Source organism: Glycine soja, chromosome 6, assembly GCF_004193775.1.
Source record: "Glycine soja cultivar W05 chromosome 6, ASM419377v2, whole genome shotgun sequence".
NCBI classification, from domain to species: Eukaryota; Viridiplantae; Streptophyta; class Magnoliopsida; order Fabales; family Fabaceae; genus Glycine; species Glycine soja.
The window spans coordinates 12879037-12903996 of record NC_041007.1 but is presented as its reverse complement, the minus strand read 5'-3'; the positions used below and the strand labels follow the sequence as shown (position 1 = coordinate 12903996).

The following is a 24960-nucleotide window of genomic DNA, read 5'->3' as shown; positions in this document are numbered from 1 at the left end:
GTAAAAAACAAAAAATACAAATATGAATGAAATCACACACATGGACATGGTGGCTAGGGTATAATTGTGACACTCTTACTAACACGTGAATAACATAATTTATTTGTCTTCTAACAAAACATACTGAAATGTTTTGAAGATGATTTATACCAAGATAAATAGAGTTCATGATACAACCAAGTTCTGTATGATTATGGTTCTTGTTTTCCAAGTTGTTCACATGTTGGCAATCTCGAATTGTTATAGTTATTATGTTTTTAATAAGTATATATAGATTTATTTTAGTCTCGAATTGTTCCCATGGCAATAATGAACACAATCTTTTTTTAAGATTGATCACAATTTCTAAAAATAAAACTAACACATATTTTTAAAAAATCATATAACTCATACTCGTTAATCAAATGTTTCTATCCACCAAAAAAGAATTAACTAAACGTTTCTTGGAGGTATTATACGACTTGTTTTCGTTTTCTTCGAATACACTCAAATACCGACAAAAACCTACTTCACAATCTCTTTACAGTTACACAGAAAATAAGAAACAATTTCACAATCAGGAGCCCAGTGAAACAGACAGATCCATAAGGACCATAACATATTCAATGCGATATGTAAATTTACCAAATGCCACTTTAATTTAGACTTTTCTTTTTTCTGCAAGGACCAAGTTTGTAAGGTGATAATTGAATTGATTCAGTGTACGGAGAAATTATTTTGTTCAATCTTCTTTAGTCTTCACACAAACTCACAGATAATGGTTGATTAAAGATTTCTAAAATTCGAACACACTATACATTTATGATGAGCAGAAGGCAACAGTCACAAGGTCCGTAAAGTGTATGTAGCTATCGGATGCGTATATTGCCAATTAATATTTGTGCATAACATAACACCAGCTATTTGTTTTCAATGTTTGGTGATAGATAAAAAAAAACTATTCCTACACAATATCTGTGTGGTATATTCCAATACCGTTAAAATTATATTCTAGAGTATGAAATATTTATTTGTTTGGATTAAATATGTTTTTTTATATATATGTAATATAGTTTATTTTCATTTTATTATCTAAACTTTATTTTTTTATTTATTTTACTATTTAAATTTTTTTAATATTTGTTGCCAATCAAAATTCGTTCACTGATGACATAGTAGACTAATAAATATCATATTATCTTAAAGAATAATATATAGGACTAACATAGTGTTAAAATATACTTTATACTACTATCTCCTAAGAAATGCATATATTGCACGGTCAATGTTAGGGTGGTCCAGTTTTTTCCGTGATTTTGGTGGATAAGTAAATATGGCCATATAGTGTAGGTATATATGAATTTTGATTAAATAATTTATTTAAATAAATTATGTTATGATGACCTTTAAGTTTTTATTATTGTATAAAAATAAATATGTCTCCATTCAAGTGTTTTATCTTTGTGTCTCTTTTTTGGATCTACGGATGAAGGCTATAGCTGTTCCAAAATTATATATAAAAGGAGTAGAATTGAAGATGTTTTCTCCTTGTTAAGGTTTGTTTGGCACAATAAATCATTTGGTTGTGACATAAATTCTTAGTTTGGAAGGTGTCGTATCCAACAACACAAGGCCTCAACAACATTTGGGCCAAAATAAAGGCAACACATTTGAAGTTAACAGTAGATGATAAACATCAAAAGAAACACATCACTAGACATATATTGAACTTCAACACTCCTGCAAAATCATTCTTTCTCTCTTATTAGATGTAATTGATGACATCATCGTAGATACAACAATTCTAAAACAACATGATCATTTACTTTATTAATGATAAAATAGTCATACGTATTTAAAAGAATAAAATAATCATATTATTATTTTGTTAAATTTAATGACAACACTTTGTGACATTTTTCCTTGTGCACCAAAGATCAAATAAAATAAGGTCCACCATAGCCAGGCTATATTACACTATCCTCGCCTAACAAAAAAAAAAGTATTAACTATCCTCTTTTTTACACTCTTCTATCTCGAGAGGCTTAAATAATATATTTTTCTCTCTTCTTATTTAAGATATATAATTTTCTCTTTTAATAGATTAGAATGCACTACGATTTTCATTATTATATTTTTCTGTTAGAAATAATTTTTTTAAATTGTTAAAATATTTGTGCATTTTTTTTATTCAAAAATACTTGTTATTCAATTATTTGATTTTCATAAAATAATTTTAGTCATAATTTTTTTCTATTGAATGTCATTTCTAACTTTTCTATATATTAATAATCATTAATAATAAATTTGCTAGATATTTTGTCACCAAAAAAAAAAAAATCTGTAATCACTAATCCTTTGTAAAGGTAAGCAATGTTGACGTGTAAATAGGAAAGAACTGAACAAGGCTAGGATATCGAGTGATGGAAGAATAACTTATTTTTTTTAAAGACTGAAGAGTAACTTGATAAATTAAAATATTTTAAAAATCATTCTTTAACAGTTACTTAAGTTGAAAAATATTTTAACATAAGCACAGAAAAGGTATGGTAATACTTATATTTCTCAAGGAATGAGGGTGTAATATACTTCAATGACGTTAAATTAAATTAACTAAACTATATATTTTAACATAAGAAGAGAGAAAAATGTAATAGTTGTATCTCTTACAAAAATAATGTAACTTTCTATATATATATATATATATTTGACAGATTTGTGATTCAAAACTTATTAACACCAATTCTTGAATATTTAAACTCTGGATAGCAATATATATTTAATTCTTTGCGTTTAAATGTGCTTATGGATGGTTTATTACGAATAAGAAATTAAACTACTAAATTTTCAACTGCAGATTTTTTTTTTATATTTAATAGATGTATAACTGAATGAATGTCTTACATTCAAGCCCACTCTTTCTCAAACACTAAAGCAAACTTAACAAAGTGGGGTTAAAAAAAAAAAAGGTAATAGCCTCTATCTGTGGCATTTTTTTATTGATTATATATAAAGATGAGTACTGTTATTTCATTCATTCATTTTTTTTGGTGTTGAGGAAAAGAAAAAACAAACAAACTACTGTCTAGTCACTCTAACGTATAGTTCCCATTTCCCATCATGTACTCAATATCCGTAGGGCATTCCCTAAAGAGTACAGAGACAATTTTATTGTTCCCGTTCTTGTGGGACTAAGAGAAAAATATTATCCACACTCTCAATAAATAAAAAGAGCAATGTTTTTCGAATTTAGCAAGTTCAAGGATGAACTTTGGACACAGTAAAATGACAGCATTCACTCGTTAATCAAATAATCAATAAATGTACCAAATTAATTTATTACAAATTATGATAGTTTGACGCTGTTTAAATAAAATTAATATTTGTTTAATTATTTAATGTACATAAATTTGTTCCATATTGCATGGTACATTAGTTTTACTTTTTTAAAAAAAAAAAATTAATTTAACAATCAACCATATTGATAATTAGATGTTTTATGTTATCATTGTTTAACCTCCTAAAGTAATTTTATGCAATATGTAAAATATATGTACAAAATTCTATGTTCTCCACGCATTATCACCTCTTAGTAAACACTTTTTATTAATTTGTATCTCTCTAAAATCAAACATAAATCATCTTATGGATTGACATGTCTTTTTAAATTTTTGAAGAAAAATAGTCATATTTCCATTGTGACAGAATGATTTTATTGTTGTTATCTTGTGCAACTACAACAAGGAAGGTCTCATGTATTTCCTGTACAACCATGTCCCATCAACTAGACCCACAAGCTTGCAATATTGAAACTCATTGATAACTACTAATTGGAATTTGTAATTTTTCTCTTTTAATTTTTTCTTTTTTAACAAATAATTGTTAAATTAACATCATTTGTGTTTTTGTGCAAAAAATATTAAAAGTGATGGATTAATGAAACTTAATGAGTAAAATAAAGCCCATAAAATGCAGGAATAACCAAGGAACGCAAGCTAATTGAGGAAAGAAAAACTAATTAAGGAAAGAAGACTAATTAAAGAAAGCAAGTTAGTTAATTGAGGAAAGAAAGACTAATTAAAAAAATAAGATTAATTGAGAAAAAAATGACTAATTAAGAAAAAAAGTCTAATTGAGAAAAAAAGACTAATTGAGAAAAGCAATAAAGTAGAATAATTAAAGAAAGAATGACTAGTCAAACTAATTTAGAAGTCCGCTAATTTGCACCTATAAGAGAAGAAGGAGAAGACAAAGAGAATACAATCCCTTGTAGAAGGCAAAAGCTAAAAGAAGGAAAAACAAGCAATGAGAGTCATTCATTCCCTCAATTTCCTTTCTTATCTTTTTCCCTTTTACTAAATATTCTTCCTATCTATTTATGAACATTAATTTTGCATTATCCTTTCTTGTGCTTACTATTATTATTTATGACTTAATCACCCATTTGCATGGTAAGTTTTAAGGGTAGCGTTGAAAAAATAGAATTGGAAAAAGGTATCTAAATAAATTTATCATTAGGGATAAGTTGATATTTGTTTAGCGTGTTATACATCTATGTTTTTAATGTAGTCTACTATTTTAGCTCTGCAAAGGGATTTGGAAGAGAAAATAAATAAATTAAGCTCTTTCGTGTGGGGACCAAAGTTAGAGTATACTAGTAGATGCAAGTGCAAATTTGAATAATTATAAATAAAGAAAAGTCATTAACATTGCATCAAGGAGTAGTTATGGTAGGCTACGTTTCCAACATTCTCATCTTCTGAATTTTCTTTTACAATATTATTGGATTTTCTCATCTTTTATGTTTTTAATTAATTAATTTAAATTTATGTTTAATTCTTTTCTTGTTTGATTTAATTTTCAAAAATTTAATTTACTATTTTCTACTACATTTTCCAAATCTTTTTTTTTCTTAATTAAATATTCATATACCTAAGTACAAATAAAGTCTTTGTGGATACGATACTCAGACTTCCATTTTAACTTTACTACTTAGGACAAATTGATGCATTTGTCAATCCATCAACACCCATCGGTACTCAATCTGAAACTCCAAAAAAAGATGATAAAATTTCATGAAACTATTGGGAATAATTGCGTGTGACACTAAAATCCAATACATCATGTAATCCCTTCTAATTCCATTAACAAAGTGTTGTTATTTATTTGTCAATTTTTATATTGTTTGATAAAAATAGTTAACTTGATAAGGTTATTGATTAAAATTAAAGATTTGTTATCATAATAGAGATTATGAAAATGAGAAATAATTCTTTTATAATTTTAATCTAAATTGTTCTTGATTTTAGGATTATTGTGAATATGATATCAATAATTTGAATAGATCTATATGTATTTACACCAACAACTCATCAAAGAGTAGATAACAAAAATAATGTTTGTTCACATAATTGAAGGAAAATTTTGTTACTTAAAAAATGTGTATCCGGGTACACAAATTCATTTTTCTCTATTTATTATGTGTTGTATATTTTGAATGCAAAATAAATCTTAATTTTCTATTACAAGTGTTGGGAACACTTGTATGTAACTATAAAAGAAAACTCTTTATTGTTTAACCTTCTTGTGGTGACATTGACCATGTTTCCTTCTCCACAACTATACTAAGAAGAAATTATTGTATAGCTTGCAACAATCTTGGTAATTGTCTTTGTTAATTATGTCCTACAATAATTGTCAGTTTGTCCTTATTAATTGATTGAATATCGAACAATGCATTAATTGACTTAACACTGCATTTTTTTCCAAAACAAATTGATTGAACATTATTTTTTTCTAGACGATTTGAACTCACATGGCTTGTTTCGAGACAATGTGACTGGACAATGTTTTTTACAAGACGATTTGACTAAACACTATTTTTTTTTTGAATTACACAAATCAATCGTAATTAATTAAGAAGTAATATAAATTGTTGGTGCGATATCAGGCATTGATATGATTGAACATTATTTTTTTTCTAGACGGTTTGAACCCATATTACTTATTTTGAGACACTGTGATTGAATAATGTTTTTTACAAGATGATTTGAATGGACACTATTTTTTTTGAATTACGCCAACCAATCGTAATTAATTAAGAAGCAATCTAAATTTTTTATATTATTGATGCGATCTCAGCTGTTGATATGAGTCATAGAAGAACATTTGATCACCTGACATATATAACATAAGAGTTAGATCCAACTCAACACCTTTGTTTGATATTCACCATATTGCTAAAAATATGGAAAATGTATCTGCTCTTGTGTGTTGCGATAATAACATGATTCCATCATAAAAAGGGATAATGTTTGAATGTTCTAGTGATCATAAAGTCATCACAAGTGAAGACATGTCACTTTATGTCTTAAGAAAAACAGTTTTTGACGACAACAAGGGTTGTAAAATTTTACTTTTTTTTTTATCGTCAACCAATTCACATAGGTGATAGTTGCGTTGAATATGACTATATGAACTTCAAATGTGATGATAATGTGGGAAAATATTTTTCATTTATTCAAAATTTAATACCAAAGTTTCAATTGAGTTGAATACAACTTTTGGGTGCTCTTCATATGAAATCATTGTCCTACTGCATAAACCAAGGAGACCAATAATGATAATGAGATCATTACTTTAATGCGTGATGAATTTGGTGTTACTTTTTAAAAATAAACTTGCAATTTATCATTGAAATTTTATTGTTAATTTTTTTAAAGATTTTATACTTTAATCGTGTTAGTCCTAGAATATTATGATGCTTATCTAAGTTTTTTTTTCTTCAATCATGCAAAGTAGTGCTACATCCATATTTTTTTTAAATGAAAGTAAAATGAAAAAAATTAAAACTATAGTATGATTGAAATATATTTTTCTAGAGTTGATTTCCATTTTTAAAAAATATTTTAATCTTTTTATAAAAAAATTAAAATTAATTTGTTGTTAATAAAAGTTTTATTTAACCCATAATTTATATTTATGAGACTAAACTAACATTTAATCTATAAAACATTATAGACATAAATAAAATAACACAAAAAGTCATCTCCATGAGTTATTTATCTAAGTATTCTTTATTTTTTTCGTCTTCTTCAATCTAGATAAACTTAATTTAATTTTTTCTTATTCTTTTTTTTAAGGTAAGTTTAGTTTCAAATTATGCCACGCTAAATATTTCATTTAATGATTAATTGTTTTTTTTAATTATTGAATAAAAATAGATTACAAGTATTTTTTTAAAATAAATTAATTTAAAATAAATCTTTGTATAAAATTGTCAACACTATAGAAAGATTTGAAAATAATTTTAAACAAAAAATTAATACAAAATTAAGTAACAACATATACAAAATAAAATTTTATCTGTTATAAATTAATAAAAAAAACAAATAAAAAACATAAAAAAAACTAGTTAAGAAATCATTTCTTAATTGTGTTAAAAAAAAAGAGACACTTAGAAATTGATTTCTCAGGAAATAATTTCTAAACGTATACTAAAAAAAATAGTTAAGAAATTGATTCTTCATAAAAAAAAATACAGCTAAAAAATCAATTTTTCTCAAATCAATATCTCACCTGTTACAATAATTTATATTATTTGAGTAAATAATTTTTTTGGATGTATTATTTAAATAATTAATTTATATTATTTGGATAAAAAAAAGTCAAAAATTTTGTACAAAAGGAGTATCACTCCACTCAAAAGGCTTATCCCACTAGTATTTTCACATAAAATTCTCTTTTTAAATTGTTCAAACCTTATTCTCCACACAAGACTTAAACAGAAGAAAAAGGAAGAATATCACTCTTCCATGGTTGCCGACGAAGCTTCACCGTAAGTTTTCACTCTCCTCACCACTCACCAATACTTGAGTAATAATTAATTTCCCACCCAATTCTCTGGACTTCAAAATCACTAATAACTTAAAACTTTAAAAGTAAAAGCAAACTTACGTTAATTAATCAGGCTTATGTTGTTAATTAATAATTTCGAAAGAAATATGCCAGATTCGAGACCAGCGAGATGCTGGCAACGTTCCTGACGTCGACGCCGCTGCTATCGGAGTCATGGCAGCTGTGCACAACCGCCGCCGCCGCCGCGCCTCGGAGTTTCGTGACCGAGCAACGCGGTGGCGGCGTGGTGTACGTGGCTTTCCCCGGGGTCGAAATGGTGGCGGCGTCGACGGACTCTAGCTGGAGAAACTTTGTGGCGTTGGATAGCATCGGCGACATGCCACTGTTCTCGGCGCGTCGTCTCAACAAGGAAGGCGATGAGCCTGTGATGGTGCATGCTGGGATGCTGAATCTCTTTTCCATCTTTTTCGAACCATTCCAAAAACAGGTTTGTTAATTCCTAACTCTCATGCTTATATTATACTTGCATATGATTTTTTTCTTCTTCCTTTTTTATTTTGTTACATCTACGTTACTTATCACGTTCCTTCGTTACTTTTTCTCTCTTTTGCTTTTGTGATTATATCATTCATCCTTCCTCCTTTCTTATGTTAAGAAGAGTTATTTGAGAGGTACACATGTGAACTACGAGTCACCGTGTATAAGAAAGTTTGACACCACACTTTAATCCAAAACCGGTTTAGATTTATATATGGTACTCAACCTTTTTACTTATACCCGATGTGAGACTTCACGCGTAACCCAATAATGATATCACTTATTATGTTTATCATTTTAATTTATTTTTTCATCTCTTGTTCTTTCTCATCCTTACACTCCAAGATGGGGGCTATGCCAACATTTTCCTCTTTTGCTTGAAGAGGTTCTGTGCATGGTTGTTCACAGAAAAAAAATAGCATTCTATATTGACGGCTTACGTGTGACGAGATTGGTGCCGGTCGTGCCACTCTTTAATTTCTGAACTATACACTATACACTATACAGAGCTTATTAATAGAATAAGAAGTCAATCATAAAGAGAACAATAAAACTGAAATTTAAAATTCAAGATTAAAGTTGAAAAGAAAATAAAGGAGTTATTATTGTACAATAATTTCTCTTTATTTTCTCATATTATTTGTCATGTTTTACTTTTTCTATCTTCCTTTTCAGTTTTCATTCTAAAACTAAAGTATACATTCAATATTTTTCAAAGAAAAGCCTAAAGCCTAAGAGTGACACGATAAATAATATTAACATCCTTCCCATCTCGGTTTCACACCAATTTTCCTAGGTAGATATTATCTCCTTTTTTTGTGTGTGTGTGGTAGTTAAGCCGTGAATATGAGAGTGACTATATATGCAAGAATTATAATGCAAAGAAGAATAAATGGAACATGATAGAAAAACTTCAAAGAAAATTTCATTTTCCATCGTTTATTCAATTTACTTTGAACAACCTTAATATTTTTACTTTTTATTTTTGTTATTTAGCACAATTAATAAAGTTTTTTTTTGCAGTATTAATAAAGTTAAAAGACATCAAATTTAATGAAATTGAGCGAACTCATTCAGTTTGTAAACATGGACTAAAGCTTGCTTAAATAACACTAATTATTCTAATTTTTGGCGGTTGCATATCAATTATCCTTGCCATAGAGGTTTTAGATACTAGAAACTAGTATTAGTACACTACTATCATAAAACTACTTTAGTAACTACTAACTATGTTTTACCATTCATCAAACTAACTTAATAGTTACACTAGTTTGCTATTTTGCAACATTCATTCTACGTACAATATATTTTAGATTTCACAAGATCCGCAACTCCAAACTCAATTAAACGTCCTAGGTAGTTAATCAATGCGTCTAATCGTCCATTTGTTATCATCATTTGGAATCAATCAAGTTTCTGAGGAATAAGAAGAAATACTTGGACTAGAGTCTTCAGCTCGAAAATGTTTACCTTTTGTGTCGGATAGTATCATGGATTGGTCGCGTCACTCGGTGTTTTATTCGAGAAATTCTTGATTTTCTGGCCTTTATTTAACTCTAAATATAAAGTAGGGTACGAAAAGCAAAGAAGATTTTTGCCGTGTGAAGTACTCTCGTGCCAAACATAGGTCCCCTTAAAAAAGCTCTCAATATCATTTTTGTACATGGGTCCCCTTAAAAAAGCTCTCAATATCATTTTTGTGTTTTTGCCAATATATGTGTACTACCAACCAAGCCATTATGAGATAGTCTCTAGTAATATTCCAATTTGAAATTGAAGTCTCACACAGTCACACTATTATGGAGCAATTATTTGCAATTAAATAATGCTATTGACGAAAGATTCCAAGTGGGATAGATTTTTCAGAGTCAATGAAGAAATTATACACCATCCATTATTCTTATTTAATATCTTCATCATCATTAGATTATGTGTGCAAAATGATAGGAGAAAATCACTACCATTGACTTGGGAAAACCGGAAACAAATCATTTATATTAATTTATCATCTGGTATCCTTTTTCTTTTTTAATTTTGAATAAAGAATGTTTATCAGAGTTTTTGTTTTTGCAGCTTATGGTTATCGTGCATCAATATTTTTGTAATACTCTTTTAATAATTTAGAATTCAAATATGTGCATTTTTGTCCAAAAAATAAATTAAAAAATTGCCTTAAGCATCAATTGGAAAAAATGCTAAACATAACTGATTATGTTACTTTAAAAACTAATTTTACATCCTACAAATCTTGAAAGATATTTTTTAAAAGAAAAATATAATAATTTTAATGAAATGTTTTTATTAAATTAATAAATGTCTTATCTAAAAATTTGCTTAAATCTGTATCAATGTTGGAGTCTTCTTGGTCGAAGAGATCAGAATAAGAAAAACTAAATCCATGCATGTTAAGGTTAAGAAACAAATTGTTTTTTATTTTACAGAAAAGAAACAAATTGTTATGTATAATATATTTGTTCAACTTTTATAATATAAATCTTATAAGTCATATTTACCCTGATTTTAATTGGTTAATAGTATAAAAAAATTGTAAAGCATACAATTTAACCTCATGGAAAAAAATATAGAAATATTATAAACGATGCACTTCGGATCGGTTTACTTCATCATTTTTAAAAAAATAAGATTTAGAAAATAGTCCAAACCGAATAAAACAAAAATCCTTTTTTTTTCAATTTTTTACTTAACAGTTTGTTTTTTTTTTTTTAACGAGTTTAATGGATTAGATTAAATTTAAGCACCCATATCCTTTAACAAGAAGAGATGTGTTTGTGATCATAATCCTTCCATGGAAAAAGGGACCTTGATTAATCCAAAATTACACTAAAAAGTAAATAAATTCTGACCAATAATTATTTTTGTCAAGGATCAAACTCAAATATTATCCAAATAATTCAACCTTAACTTCAACATATTAATTTTTTGTGTCTGATCACTTGGTTAAAAAATGCCTTTCATTTTCACAAGTCTTGCTTCTTCAATTCAGTTTCAGACCATATGAAATCTAAATCATTTTATTCATCAATTCAATGATCCATATTACAATCTTAAAACAGTTTCTTTTGTTACTGCATGTTCCTTAGATTTGTTTTCCTAGAATCTTATTCCTAACTAACTAACTATAATGTTACCATTCAGATGTTGGCAATCATGGGAGACACCAACACCAAATTCATTGTCATAACTGGCCATTCCATTGGAGGAGCCACAGCCTCTCTATGTGCTCTTTGGCTACTATCTTACCTTCACCAGATATCTTCCTTTATGTCCGTGTCAGTCTTATGCATCACTTTTGGTTCACCAATGCTAGGGAATGGTTCTTTCTCACGTGCTATTCTCAGAGAAAGATGGGGTGGTAACTTCTGTCACGTGGTCTCAAAGCATGACATAATGCCAAGGCTTCTCTTTGCTCCCATAACCTCTTACACTACTCAGCTAAACTTCCTGCTTCAGTTTTGGCAACTGTCCATGACTGATCCAGGCTTTGGGAAGCTTGCAATTTCAATTTCTGACCAACAGAAAGAGTTGTTCGACTTTGTGATGAGTCACTTGGATGCAGCCACACACTATGGTGAAGGGTCTGCACATGTTTGGTTTCACCCGTTTGGGAGCTACCTTTTTGTTTCATCAGAAGGAGCAGTGTGTGTGGATGGTGCAAATGCTGTTATAAAGATGATGCATTTGATGTTTGCATCAGGTTCTCTTGCTTGTAGTATTGAGGACCATCTGAAGTATGGAGAGTATGTTAAGAATTTGTCTTTGCAATTCTTGAACCAGAACAATTCCATGCAGGGGAGCATTCACGATTCAAGCTATGAAGCAGGACTTGAATTGGCGGTTCAGTCTTCAGGTTTGGCTAGCCAGGTAAATGCACTATCTTGTCCCTTCACTATGGAGAAATTATTTCACGGTCTGAGACTATCATGGACCCCGCTACGTGATACATAGTCGAGTTTTATATTTCTTTCTGATAAATTGAAAAACTTGACTATATGTCACGTGAAGATTGACTAAGACCATAGATGCGTGGTGGTCTAAGACTTACATTCTTACGATGATTTCTCAGCCACTATGTGATGTTTCTTCCACTCTATCTTTTTTCACGCAAACACCAAAATGCCAATTTATTTTATTGAACATAAATTGACTTTGAGAATGTAGCATGAATAACTTTGTCTTCTCACTAACATAGTAATATTATTATTAGCTATACACATGATTCATAATTTTCACTAGAAGAAGGAGATTCACTGAACAAATAACTTCCATTCTACTATATATAGGAATCAGAAATCGAACCTGCCAAGGAGTGCCTTAAGATGACAAGGAGGATGGGTCCATCACCAACCAAGAATGCTGCTAACTTAGCAATTACATTATCAAAGTTTGTGCCTTATAGGGCCGAAATAGAATGGTACAAAGCTTGGTGTGACCAGCAAGTTGATCAAATGGGATACTACGACTTGTTCAAGAGGAGAAGGAGCACTTCGAGAATGACCATGAAAGTCAACATGAATCGTCACAAACTTGCCAGATTTTGGAACAATGTGATTGAAAAACTGGAGACAAATGAGCTGCCTCATGATTTAGCGGTGCGGGCTAAATGGGTCAATGCTTCACATTTCTACAAACTATTGGTTGAGCCACTAGATATTGCAGAGTATTATGGGAAGGGGATGCACACAACCAAGGGGCATTACATACAGCATGGCAGAGAGAGGAGGTATGAGATTTTTGATAGGTGGTGGAAGGATGGAATGGCCAACACGGAAGAAAATAATGAGAGGAGGAGCAAGTTTGCAAGTTTGACCCAAGATTCATGCTTTTGGGCAAGGGTGGAGGAAGCAAGGGAGTGGTTGGACAGTGTCAGAAGTGAGAGTGACACAACAAAGCTGGCTGTGCTGTGGGATAACATTGAGAAATTTGAGAAGTATGCTATGGAACTTGTTGATAATAAGGAGGTGTCTGAAGATGTTCTTGCCAAGAACTCAAGTTACAGTATATGGCTGGAAGATTTAAGAGGACTGCGGGAACTCAAAGCAAAGGTGAAGAGGTTTTCACACCACTTTAACCCGTTTCTGGATGGAGAAGTAATTCCTTAATAATTTAAGATGAAATCAATAAATAAGCTTAACTTTGTAGTCAGTAATATGCCTATGAACTACTTGTTTGCAAAAATAACTAGTGTGCTTATATGGATCAGTCAAATCTGTATTTCACTTAAATGCTTACAAGAAGTGTGGCAAAAACAAATCAGTTATCCTTCTTACCTTTTTGAACTGAATGATGGCATGGCGATTCCAACAATATTGTTCACCATAGAATAGAACATAGAAGTCAGATGAACACAGGAGAAAGAGATCAAGGATATCACACCATGCCATTTTGAATGTCAATATTCCTAACTGGCCCTGTGAACCATTTTCTAGCATCCAATAGCCACCAAAGCATTATTATACCCAAACCTACCCCCAAAGCAACTGGTGCATAATTAAAAGTATCCCAAGTAATTGGATATAGAGTTGGCAAAAGGAATACAGAACATGTGTAACAAATCCATAGGAATGCCACCAGACAGACTGGTCTTCTTGCCTTGCCTAAATAAAACGGCCCGGGCTTGAAGTTCTTCTCAGACATGACAAGCCTTGCAAAGATTGGAACTGCATAACCACCAACCCATCCGATTGTACATATTGAAGTTATTGCAGTAAAGACTACATTGACCTTCAAAATTGGGAGACCAAGAAGAATGCAGATTGCAGCACAGAGCCACACTGCATTTGAAGGAATTTTGTACTTTGGGTGCAGTTGCCGCCACAAGTGTGAAAAAGGAACTCCCTTGTCTCTTGACAAAGCATAGACCTGAAAATTGTTTGTGATACACCATAAAATAAGGAGTCATTGTTCTCAATATCTTTTTTGGCTTAGACACTAGCATACAGAACCTCATTGCTTGTCAAAGATTTAGTAATATGTAACGAAAGCAAAAAAATTGATAATCTACGACTACTACTTTTCGTAAAAGATATACACCACCTTGCCGAACCTAATAACCAAAAAGGAAAAAAAAATGCTTACCACTCTGGCAGCACTTGTAGTAATTGAAAGCCCACCAAAAAAGAATGAACCCCAAATGACAAATAGTAGAATGATTGCTCCAGCAGAATTGTGATATCTTCCATGAAATGCATCATAGAGTATTTGTGCTGGAACAAATGCTCCAGCAGTCTCATTGTTTGGATCATAAAGGTAACCAAAATCCTGCATGAGAGTTAAGAAGTGGCGTTACTAACTTACTATCATCATCCTTTGGATCATAAAATCATTTTCCTTGGGAACATAAACCAAAAGTGGTGCTTATTGCTTGGTTATTTCTTCAAGATTTTTATTGCTAACTTATTGTTACATATGTTCACCTGAATGCTGAATGTAAGTGCCAAGATGTAAGCCCATCCAAATACTGTAATGATCCCAATACTACCTAGTATTGCAATAGGTCCATTCTTGTCTGCACCTTTGGTTTCTTCAGTTAGATGTGCTGCAGCATCATAGCCATAGAGGGAATACTGGCTGACAAGAAATGATAGAATAACTGCATATGGTTTGCTTGATACTCCTGTTGATTCAGGGGCTAATTCCAAATGGGTGAATACAAATGAAGCAGATTTTGTAGTTAGTGCTACCAGAGGTAACATTATGACTATCACCAATCCACCAATAAGCTGACACAGAATAAATGAGTGTGTTACCTCCTTAATAAACCAAAAAACCTTAAAATTGTCGAGCTTGAGCATATCATGAAGTAGATTTCAGAATATATTTTATAGAAATGAACAATTATTAGCTATAACATATGCAGAACCATAAGTATTTTTGTGTTAATCATAACATCAAATTAAAATACATCTTTCTCTTTCACTGCCAAGGGTATCATGTCTAATGAGTTGGTTTGGTTTGGTTTTAGGAAATAAAAAAAATTTAAGCTAGTAAAAAATGGATTGGATCAGTTTGTTTTGCTTTTGCTATTTCTTCTTTTATTGTACCAAATCTATACCAGACAAACCTGATCAAAAACATATTGGTTTGGTTTGATTCATTGGCTTTATTTTTTTAAAAAAAATTTAAATATTAGAGAGGGGTTAGAGTTAGTTATTTGTGATCCAAAACATCGTCACATTGTGTATATCAATAAAAATATGAAAATTGCTAACCGGTGCCCTTAGAGAAGTTATTAAGAAAACAAAAGTAGAGAATTTTTATATGAAAGGGCAACATTTTTTTGGCTTATTGGGTGAATCAAAACCAATTGACACCCCTTACTCCTGTTCTTTTACTAACAGAATAAGCAAGCTTAGGCCATCCTATGGCAGTTATAAGTGTATACAAGGAAGTAATAGTACCTGCCACCATATTGAAACTATATCGATCAAGGCAATCACTTCCAATGCAAATGTGTTTAGTGCTGCCCATATAACAGTGAGGCCAATGTACATACATAAGAATAGCCATTTCGGAGTGAAGTACCCTCCACCTTTATTTGTGCCAGTTGAGAGTAGGATTATACTCTGCAATGTTTGTGATCCTGCATATGCCTTTTCCAACCATGAAAAGCATGAGTTACCATGTAAACATTCTCTGAAAATATTGAGTACAAATTTCAACAAAGTACCTGAGTCCCTATCCCAGCTATAAGCCCTATAGTCTCAAGCCAAGCACAGCACCATGAAGAAAATGGTCCCCATTTTGGACCAGCTAAATGGGCAGCCCAAAAGTACAGAGAACCAGTTGTCTGTTAGATCGAATTGGAAATGAAAGTTAGTTCTGTAAGTTACTAAATTCATTTACTCATTTGTATGCAGCCTAATCAAGTACTTTTAGGATGTCAATTTTCCTATATGTAAAATGTTTTTTTTTTCTTTCTCCACTGATATCCTCTTTCAAAGTCAATCCTATTTAAAACATTGTTTGTCACTAAATATTGACACCTTTTCCTGCTAAGATTTGAACCTTGGTTCGTGATATTACAAAAAAACTAACACCTTTTGCTAGACCCAATTCCCATTGGTCAAAAAGGCTATTAATGACTTTATATTTTATAAATTGAAAATGGCATATTTTCTTTTTTCAAACATCATGGATTCTGTTCAAGATTGAAGCAAATTCAGAATAGCTAGATCTGTAGACTGTAAATATCTGTCAACTCCCCTTTAATTGTATTATCAGTTTGATATATTTGAAATGCTATGACATTCTATAATTAAAAAAGCTTATGTAGAATTATATTTTAAACTTGTAAGCCTTAAAGTGCTGCCACTACAAACAACTTGCACAAATCAATTTTATGAGAAGAGACAAACCGGGAAGGATGAGCATATCTCAGCCATTGCAATCCCAACAAACCAAGTGAAGAAAGAAACCACTATCCACCCCCATACAAGAGTTGCAGGGCCTGCATATTGAAGACTAGAACCATAGAGAGGTGTAATTCCAGTGAAAAGGGTCATTGTGGAAAATGATATCGCCAAAGTTTTGAACATAGTCTGCACCATAAATTGAAAAGCAAACCATATTTAACTAAAACAAAACTGGGATCAAGAATAAGCTCCATCAAACACAAGATGGCAAAAATAAAAAATAAAAATAACAAAATAAAATACCATTTCTCTTCTCAGTTCTTGCTTGTAACCAAGCTCATTGAGCCTCTTCTCTGCTGAATCCATAGTTGTGTTTCCTGTCACTTCTGCAAAGCTGTTTTCACTCCCCATAGAACCAGGTTTCAGTTGAGGAGTTCCCTACGTAATATGAAAAAAAAAGAACAAAGAAAAAAGAAAAAACCTCACTGCAGAGTTCAGAAACCTCATAAATATAAGCAACAGAGATTGCAAACAAGAAGTAACGAACAATATTTGACTAGTCCCACTAATGTTTCAGTTGAAAGATTCAATCTTTGTAGTTGCAATATTTGAATGGTCTTTCGTGGCAAGTAACAAAGACAAGCAATAAGTTTCGTGCTTCTTTTTCAACTCATGCGTCAGTGTTTTCTCTCACACTATGAAAGAGAAAACGGTTTCATACCTGCCATTTTTTTTTTGTTGCTTTCACTTGTAACTTGAAAAGTGGATGCATCAGCGTAGAGTTTCTTATAATAAGCTAACATAGTAATAGGTTAGTTTCAAATAGTCAAAGAATTGTGTGTCATTTGTCGCTTTGTGTATTATACTAATGCTACAATGATGAATTGGATTGATTTATTGCATCTAGGTTTGAAATATATTTATTGATTTCCATTGTTGGACTTTGCCTTCGTTGGCAATTTCAGAGGGAAGTGCACACAGAAAAAGATAGATCATACAGATGGAATTTAATAAAAAAAAGTGTTCAATTCTAGGGAGGATCAAGAACATATCTAATCGTCATGTTCTCATATTCCCTATTAGTACAGGTAGCTTCTATATCACATTATTCTGAGAAAAATATTGTCCAGTATGACACCTCTTTTAAATACAGTTTTTTTTGTTAGCCCAAATTTATAGAAAATTATGTATGTCATACTTCTATTTAGTACGATTATTTGTTATTCATAATTTTATAATTTTCAATCAATTTTAAGTAATAATGAAAAAACATGTTATAAAAAGTAGTACTATGTTAAAGAATTTATTGGTAAGGGGTAAAGACTCATCTCTCCTGCATATGTTGGGGTTGCAAAACAGCATGCATGCTAAATTATGGTGACACAGTTCAGTTGGATGTAAGAGGAAATATTTAATCATAAATTAATAAATAATTCGTTGACTCAATATACTGCATGTGACATTATTCCTCTCTGTCTAATTTTTAAGCAAACCTTCCGCCTGAAAATTTGGTTAGTTTGGGTCAGAAATCAGATTCATATACCCGAATCAGTAGGTTTCTTCTATAAAATGTTGGGCCATTTTTTTAGTCAGAAGAGAAAAGTATATCATTAACATGAAGCTTCAAGGGGCTCGTGATGTTTATATTATCTCATTGAAAAATTTGAAGCAGCTTAAGATTTCTGGTCAAAGGAAGCCTTTAAAACCAACCATTATGACACATAATTACATATACAAGAAGTGATCATCAAAATCTTTGCCACGAGAAAGGACAAGATAACTTGAAACGCATAAATAACTAATGACTAGAAATTTAATACTCATGAGTCATGATGAATTCCTGGCTATCCAAAATCCCGACTATAATAGCAGGACTTCACAGTATATTGATCAGGAATGTTGCTGTGTCAGTTTCCGCAAATTTGAAATTCAGTGCACATTGCACAACTATATATTTTTACATTTTTCTCAGATAACCATTGGAGAAAATAGAAGCGTGGAAGGGGGGCTCAACCACTATGTATATTAAGTGTTATTGTGCTAGTGCAGAAATAAGACTTCAAAGAGATAACTGTATGCACAGCAAAAACAATTGCAAGTAATGTCAGTTTGTCACATATTAGCATTCACCTAGGAAATAATCAATTTGGAAAATCACCACCCAAATCTATTTTTTCCTTTTAACTAAAGTAGTATGCCGGTTACAAGTATGGTGGTAACACTAGAATTAGTTTAATGTTTACTTCAAATTTTCAGTCAGCTTTGACTTTCAATGAGGGATTTGAACACAAGTCATTAGCCATAACTTAGGAATCAAATTAAAATTCAAGAAAGAATAAAAAAATCATAAGAACCGAATTTTCCATGCCACAGATTAAGCTGCTGCATCAAAGGAATGAAGAACTTGCTCTAAAATCATTCTCTTATGTGGGTCAAGAGGACTCTCTGGTTTATCAGAGTGAACAATATTTAGAAGATATAGCTTCTTTGAGGCCACAAAAGCTGCAGAAAAGATCCTCTTCATCCCTCCCCGAGTACTATCAACCTTGTATTCAAATTCATAAATTTGCAACCCTCCCTCCCCTGATCTTTCTGCAACTGTAATCAACTCGGCCTCCTTTGTACTTTCCTGAATGTCAAGGCAATAACTAATGGAAGTTAATACATAATACAATGACATAGATATTTGATATCTATCCACCAATTCTAAGAACACAAAGTCATGTATTACTATGAGCAAACAAGGTACATGCTGGGATTTGAAGTACTATATGAATATGAAATGGCCAATTTCTTGCAAATATGAACTTAACTCATTTAGCTCTATGTTAAATGCTCTATGAATATGGAATGCTCATTTTTTGTCAATAAAGTAACAGAAATGTTTGCTTAAAGTCAGCATATAACTCCTGCTTTGCTTATCTCTTTGTACCTATACTCTTTGCATACAGCATTGCTAACTTTGAAATCATTTTAAAAAGTGCAACAAAGGATCTAACAAAAGCTAAAGAGAATTTCAGCTCCTTTTTCCCTCATCTGCGGTCCAGGACTTGTTAATGTAGTAGAATTCTTCTAGAAGATCACAACTTACAACCAAATGCTCAACTTTACCTTACGTCTTTCTGCTTGTAAAAGCTTATCAGCAACGAACTGAGGAGTCCCAAACTCTTCAAGAGTCTTAAGACGAACTGGGTTTACCACAACCCCAATATTGTTACTTCCCATATCTGCCTCTTGAAACAACACAGTTGCCCCTGCTTTATCAACCTGTTAAACCACATTAGCAAAGACTGTTCCTTTAAGAGAAAAAAAAAATACAATTATTCATGATATGCTTATTTTGTCTTCGCCATAAACACAATGGTAAAAAATCAAGGGATGTCAGTTTCATGTCATTTCTGTTTCCTGCTCATTTCCTAACAGTTTTTCCTTTATTTTTCTCACTTTCTAGTTGAAATTGTAGTTATATTATTGTTACTATTGAAATATTATTTTATATTATTAATAAATACTATTATATAACAATCAATTCCCACTTGCAACAAGTATCTATCAATTTTGCTAACTCTCTAATTGTGTGAATCACTAGAAATTATTAGGTAATCTTGGACTACCATATGTCTATGGTCTCCACCAATTTCTACATGATAAGTATTCAAGTTTTGTAACTTATCATAAAGAATTAATTGCAGCCAAGTACATATCATATAGAGATTAGTAGGAACCATAATGATCCCAAACCACCTAATAATTTCTTGTTTTTTATTTATCAGTAAATTTGTTAGTTTTGGTTAGCAGGACGGATTGAACCCGCAACTTTTCCCTCTTTCCTCTCCTTCTTAACCACCCAAACAACTTTATATCTCCACCTAATAATTTCTTGTGAGTTACACTCTTGGACGACACACTAATCAACATTGACATAAACTATATGGATGAGTTAGGAATATATCAACCTATTTCTATGTTTACAAGTCATTTTAGAACATCTGAACATGCATAATCATCATTGCCGAGTGCACAAGTCAATATATTAGTTTCAACCAAAAAGGGAGTAGTTTAGTTTACCTTAGTCCAAGAAGAGGGTGTAAGAAGAGTGAAACCTTCCTCGGAATCCGTGTATCTCTGAAGCTCCAACTCCTGAGCCAACAACAGTGCATCACGTGCATTTGGCATCAACACACCCTCACCCCACAGAAACGTCGTGAGAAGAATGCTAAGGTTGAGGTTCCTCTTACTAAAAGAGAGTGCTAAGTGCATGTCTTTGTTGGATTCATAAATGCAGGTAGGTGAAGTGCATTTGGGCAACAAGATTGAGACCAAGGTTCTGGAAGAAGCATAAGTGGATTGAGTTTGAGAAAGTTGGTGGAAGAAACTGCTGCGTAAAAGGGCAGAGCAACTTCTCAAAGCCATTATTATATTTTGCAAAGTTTAAGGATTTGGTTTGAGGTTTGTTTTGTTGGGTTAAATTTCAATGATTCATCGTCATAGGATGAATCGAAGTTAGAAGGTGTTCCTGAATCGCGTTATCCAGATTTCTTCTTTTCAATCTCTCCCACTTTCTAAGATTATGTTGTCCAAAAAATTTCAGACTTTATCTATTGGATTTTATTTTATTTTATTTTTCCCTTTCTTTTTCATCCACTTTTTCTTTCTTTTCCTTGCTCTACATGGTAAATTCGTTTTATGTTATTTTCTATACACCCTCTTCTTTACAACTATTAAACTTAAATTTACTTTATGTATATATTTGAAAAAAATCTCACTAGTACATATATTATCTGATCACAAATTAATTTGGAAGGATTACACATCACAAATAAAATTTTAATCATCTTCTTTATAAAAACTTGGATAATGATAATGAATTAAATTTGTGTTGATAAATTCTAAAATACTATATTTGTATTTTTGTAGTCATCAAAAGATTAGTCTAATTGTAATTGGTAAGGATCCATACAACTTACCTTAATTTACGTATAAAAAAATATATTTATTTATGAGTATCTATTTACAATTTATAAAAGATGGTATTTCATATTACGTTTTCACGTTAGCGAAAATGATGATGTGGAAGAAGAAAAATATTCTTCTATTGAGTGATACTCATAATCTTCTAAAATCTTATATAATACATTTTAATTGAGTGATACTCACCTCCAAATACCTTAGTCTTCTGCATTCCCTTCTACGTACCTCCTCTCCATCTCAAGGTTTTTCGCATACAATTTCGTCCACTCCCAGATCTTCAGCGCAGAAGAATCTTCTAAAATTCGATCGCTTCACTCATTCGTGTTTCGCTTTCTTCAGATTTTCATCAATATTAGAGATTCTACGTTCGCGATTATGATGATGATGCTATAGCAGCAGTATTTCGTGAACCATATTCACATCAAAGACTGAATCGCAAGACCTTCAATCACATATGGCAACCGACAATAACCTCAATTGTTGGATAAGTGACCTCAAAATAATTAAGAAATGAGGGTTGAATTAATTATTAATGTGTCTTGACTAATTAAAAATTATCCTTCTTAATGTTACTAGATTCAATTAGGCTTTACTACTAAGTTATGAGAAATTAAAGAACAGAAACAATAACTTAGACAAAAGTAAAGCGAAAATAAAAAGTACACAGTGGAAAAGTAAAGAGTGTAGGGAAGAAGAAAACAAATACATGTTTATACTGGTTCCGCAACAACCTATGCCTACATCCAGTCCCCAAGCAACCACTGGTTCTTGAGATTTCCAATAACCTTGTAAAATCCTTTACAAGCAAAGATCCACAAGGGATGTACCCTCCTTTGTTCTCTTTGAACAACCAAGTGGATGTACACTCTACTTGAACTGATCCATAAGAGATGTACCCTCTCTTGTTCTCAGTATTACAACCCAAGTATATGTACGCTCTACTTGTACCACAAAGGATGTACGTTCCAATGTGTTAAGACAAAGAATTCTTAGGCGGTTAGTTCCTTGAATCTTTGTAAGGGGAAACAAAAGATATCTCAGGCGGTTAGTCCTTTGAAATCTTTTGTTTAAAGGGAAGAGGAAGAATCAAAAGAATTCTCAGGCGGTTAGTCCTTTAAATCTTTTGTCAAGAAGGGGAGGGAGAATCAAAAGAATTCTCAGGCGGTTAGTCCTTTGAATCTTTTGTGTTTTCTGCAGAATTTCCACTTGCAGAAAAAACAAAGTTTTCAAACAAAGTTTAGAAAGATTTTTGGCAAAGAAAAAGCAATGAGCAATGGTTAGAAAAAGATTGTGAAAAAAAAAATTATTTTGAATAATATCATATATGTCTTTTGAATGTGTGCCAAAGTTATGTTTTTATAGACTCTTCATGTCTGGTCAAAGAAACCATTGGAAGAGTTGTGACGTTAGAGAAAACCATGTTAAGAGTTATAACTCTTAACTTTTTCTTCAAAACTATTCACTGGTAATCGATTACCACAAATGTGTAATTGATTACACAATGCATTTTATGAAAAGTTGTGACTCTTCACAATTGGATTTGAATTCCAACGTTTAAATTTACTTGTAATCGATTACTAATACAGTGTAATCGATTACACTGTTTGAAAATCATTTTGGAACATTGCAAATCATTTGAAAATATTTTGAAAACCAAATTGGCCACTTGTAATCGATTACCAGAGAGTAATTACTCTGGTAACTTAGAAAATTTGAAAAAATTCTTTTGTAAAGCAAAACTGTGCTATTTGGTTTTTGAAAAATTCTTTTAATATTTATCCTATATAAAGTCTTGACTTGTTGCTTCTTGATTTCTTCTCTTGAATCTTGAATCTTGGATTGGATTCTTGATGCTTGATCTTGAAGTCTCGAATCAATCACTTGGGCTTTTGGAGTCATCAAAATTATTTGGTTCATCATCATGAAGCTTGCTTCTACATCAATCAGACGAATTTGGGGTTGTGCGAGCCTCTTCGCATCAAACCCTGAATCGCATGACACTCCATGAAACCTCGGTCAAACCCTCCGAATCGCGCGACACTCGACGAAAACTCGGTCAAACAAATTTGGGGATGTGCAAGCAGCTTCACATAAAAGACTGAATCGAAGGACACTCTCCCAATTGTAGACACTCCAAGAAACCTCGATCAGACCCTTTGAATCACGCAACACTCGACGAAAACTCGGTCAAACAAATTTGGGGATGTGCTAGCATCTTCACATGAAAGACCGAATCACAGGACACTCCTCCAATCACATACTGCATTGTATAGTGAAAGCCTTTCCACAATCGCATACTTCAAAGTTTTGGTCCTACACACAAGCAAGACTTTTGATACTTATTTTTGTTGATTTTTATTTTCACTTTTGTGATATATTTATTTTTCTGATGCGTAGATTTTCCCGTTGTAAAAAATAATTCTGCTAAAAAATATTCAAAAGATAGATGCAAAAATATGAAAAGAGGATAGACACTGCAAAAACACAATATAACTTGGAAAGAAGAAGGGGATTAGCAGAGAGGTGCATCCAAATGATGGTATGTAAACAATTTATATTTTTTTCATATGCAAATTATTTTTTGTATTAAATTGAAATTCAAATTCAAATTAGTGATTGGAATTTAAATTCAAATCTAATAGACATAAGTTTTTGATTTTTGTCCTCTTCTTTTATATTGACATTTTATAAGCCAGAGACCAAATGCACAGACACGCACACATACTTGTGTGAAAGTTGAACTATTAGTGTTTTATATAATTTTAAGTGAATGTGAACTTTTGTTAGACTTAATTAATAAGGTTGATGAATTTGTGTCTCTGGAATGTTCCTTTGTTTAAATAATCACATTGCCTTACTTTAGGGATACATGTAGACATTTTAAAATATATTGTTAGTCCTTGGTTGACAACAATAGAACATGGTCTTGGAGAAAAATAAGCATAAGAGTCAAAGGTGTAACTCAAAGGCATCAGATCAACATTCGAACGTGTATCACCTAGAAACTTAAAATATGCTAATTTTAACAAATAAAGTCATTATATATTTTGTTAATTTATTTATCTCCACATTTTTTAATGTATACGCATGCTTATTATATATGTTGCTTCATGAAATTTTATTTCACCTCCAAGAGTTCAAGGAGTTGGTTATGAATATCACGTTCTTTTCTCAATATTAAGATAATTGATCAATGTGACAGAGGTTTCATAAATTCTAATAATAGGTCCAAATGTAGCAACAC

At 31.5% G+C, this 24960-nt stretch overlaps 3 protein-coding genes across 4 annotated transcripts; 1 reads left to right on the top strand and 2 right to left on the bottom strand.

Moving 5' to 3' along the window:
- Positions 1-7707: 7707 nt before the first annotated feature.
- Positions 7708-13644, top strand: LOC114415810 (lipase-like PAD4). Its single transcript, XM_028380667.1, has 4 exons — positions 7708-7816; positions 7990-8323; positions 11530-12255; positions 12675-13644. Exons 1-4 carry the CDS (start codon positions 7794-7796, stop codon positions 13491-13493), a joined length of 1902 nt encoding a protein of 633 aa, XP_028236468.1. The 5' UTR covers positions 7708-7793; the 3' UTR covers positions 13494-13644.
- Positions 13645-13748: 104 nt separating this feature from the next.
- On the bottom strand, positions 13749-18719 carry LOC114415811 (amino-acid permease BAT1 homolog). 2 transcript variants are annotated; one of them, XM_028380670.1, is made up of 8 exons: positions 17293-18719; positions 17049-17183; positions 16749-16931; positions 16061-16180; positions 15792-15983; positions 14808-15113; positions 14470-14652; positions 13749-14253 (listed from the first exon to the last, which is right to left on the bottom strand). In XM_028380670.1, the coding sequence occupies exons 2-8, from the start codon at positions 17154-17156 to the stop codon at positions 13762-13764; spliced, it is 1584 nt and encodes a 527-aa protein (XP_028236471.1). In that variant the 5' UTR covers positions 17157-17183; positions 17293-18719; the 3' UTR covers positions 13749-13761. The 2 variants fall into 2 exon arrangements, with proteins under 2 accessions (XP_028236471.1, XP_028236469.1); XM_028380668.1 differs by having other exon boundaries at positions 17467-18719.
- Positions 18720-18837: 118 nt separating this feature from the next.
- LOC114415812 (psbP domain-containing protein 2, chloroplastic-like) lies at positions 18838-21323 on the bottom strand. The gene is made up of 3 exons (XM_028380671.1): positions 20814-21323; positions 19857-20012; positions 18838-19374 (listed from the first exon to the last, which is right to left on the bottom strand). The coding sequence occupies exons 1-3, from the start codon at positions 21156-21158 to the stop codon at positions 19120-19122; spliced, it is 756 nt and encodes a 251-aa protein (XP_028236472.1). The 5' UTR covers positions 21159-21323; the 3' UTR covers positions 18838-19119.
- Between the last annotated feature and the right edge of the window lie 3637 nt (positions 21324-24960).

Bases quoted from the DNA above. Each gene is read 5' to 3' on its own strand.
- LOC114415810 (XM_028380667.1), top strand. From the start codon at position 7,794: ATGGTTGCCGACGAAGCTTCACC. The intron at 7,817-7,989 runs GTAAGTTTTCAC...GAAATATGCCAG, and splicing joins GTTGCCGACGAAGCTTCACC to ATTCGAGACCAGCGAGATGC. The intron at 8,324-11,529 runs GTTTGTTAATTC...GTTACCATTCAG, and splicing joins TCGAACCATTCCAAAAACAG to ATGTTGGCAATCATGGGAGA.
- LOC114415811 (XM_028380668.1), bottom strand. From the start codon at position 17,517: ATGCATCCACTTTTCAAGTTACAAGTGAAAGCAACAAAAAAAAAATGG. The intron at 16,932-17,048 runs GTATTTTATTTT...TTTATGGTGCAG, and splicing joins AAGAACTGAGAAGAGAAATG to ACTATGTTCAAAACTTTGGC. The intron at 16,181-16,748 runs GTTTGTCTCTTC...TCGATCTAACAG, and splicing joins AGATATGCTCATCCTTCCCG to ACAACTGGTTCTCTGTACTT.
- LOC114415812 (XM_028380671.1), bottom strand. From the start codon at position 21,158: ATGGCTTTGAGAAGTTGCTCTGCCCTTTTACGCAGCAGTTTCTTCCAC. The intron at 20,013-20,813 runs GTAAACTAAACT...GTGGTTTAACAG, and splicing joins CACCCTCTTCTTGGACTAAG to GTTGATAAAGCAGGGGCAAC. The intron at 19,375-19,856 runs GTAAAGTTGAGC...CTTGACATTCAG, and splicing joins TACAAGCAGAAAGACGTAAG to GAAAGTACAAAGGAGGCCGA.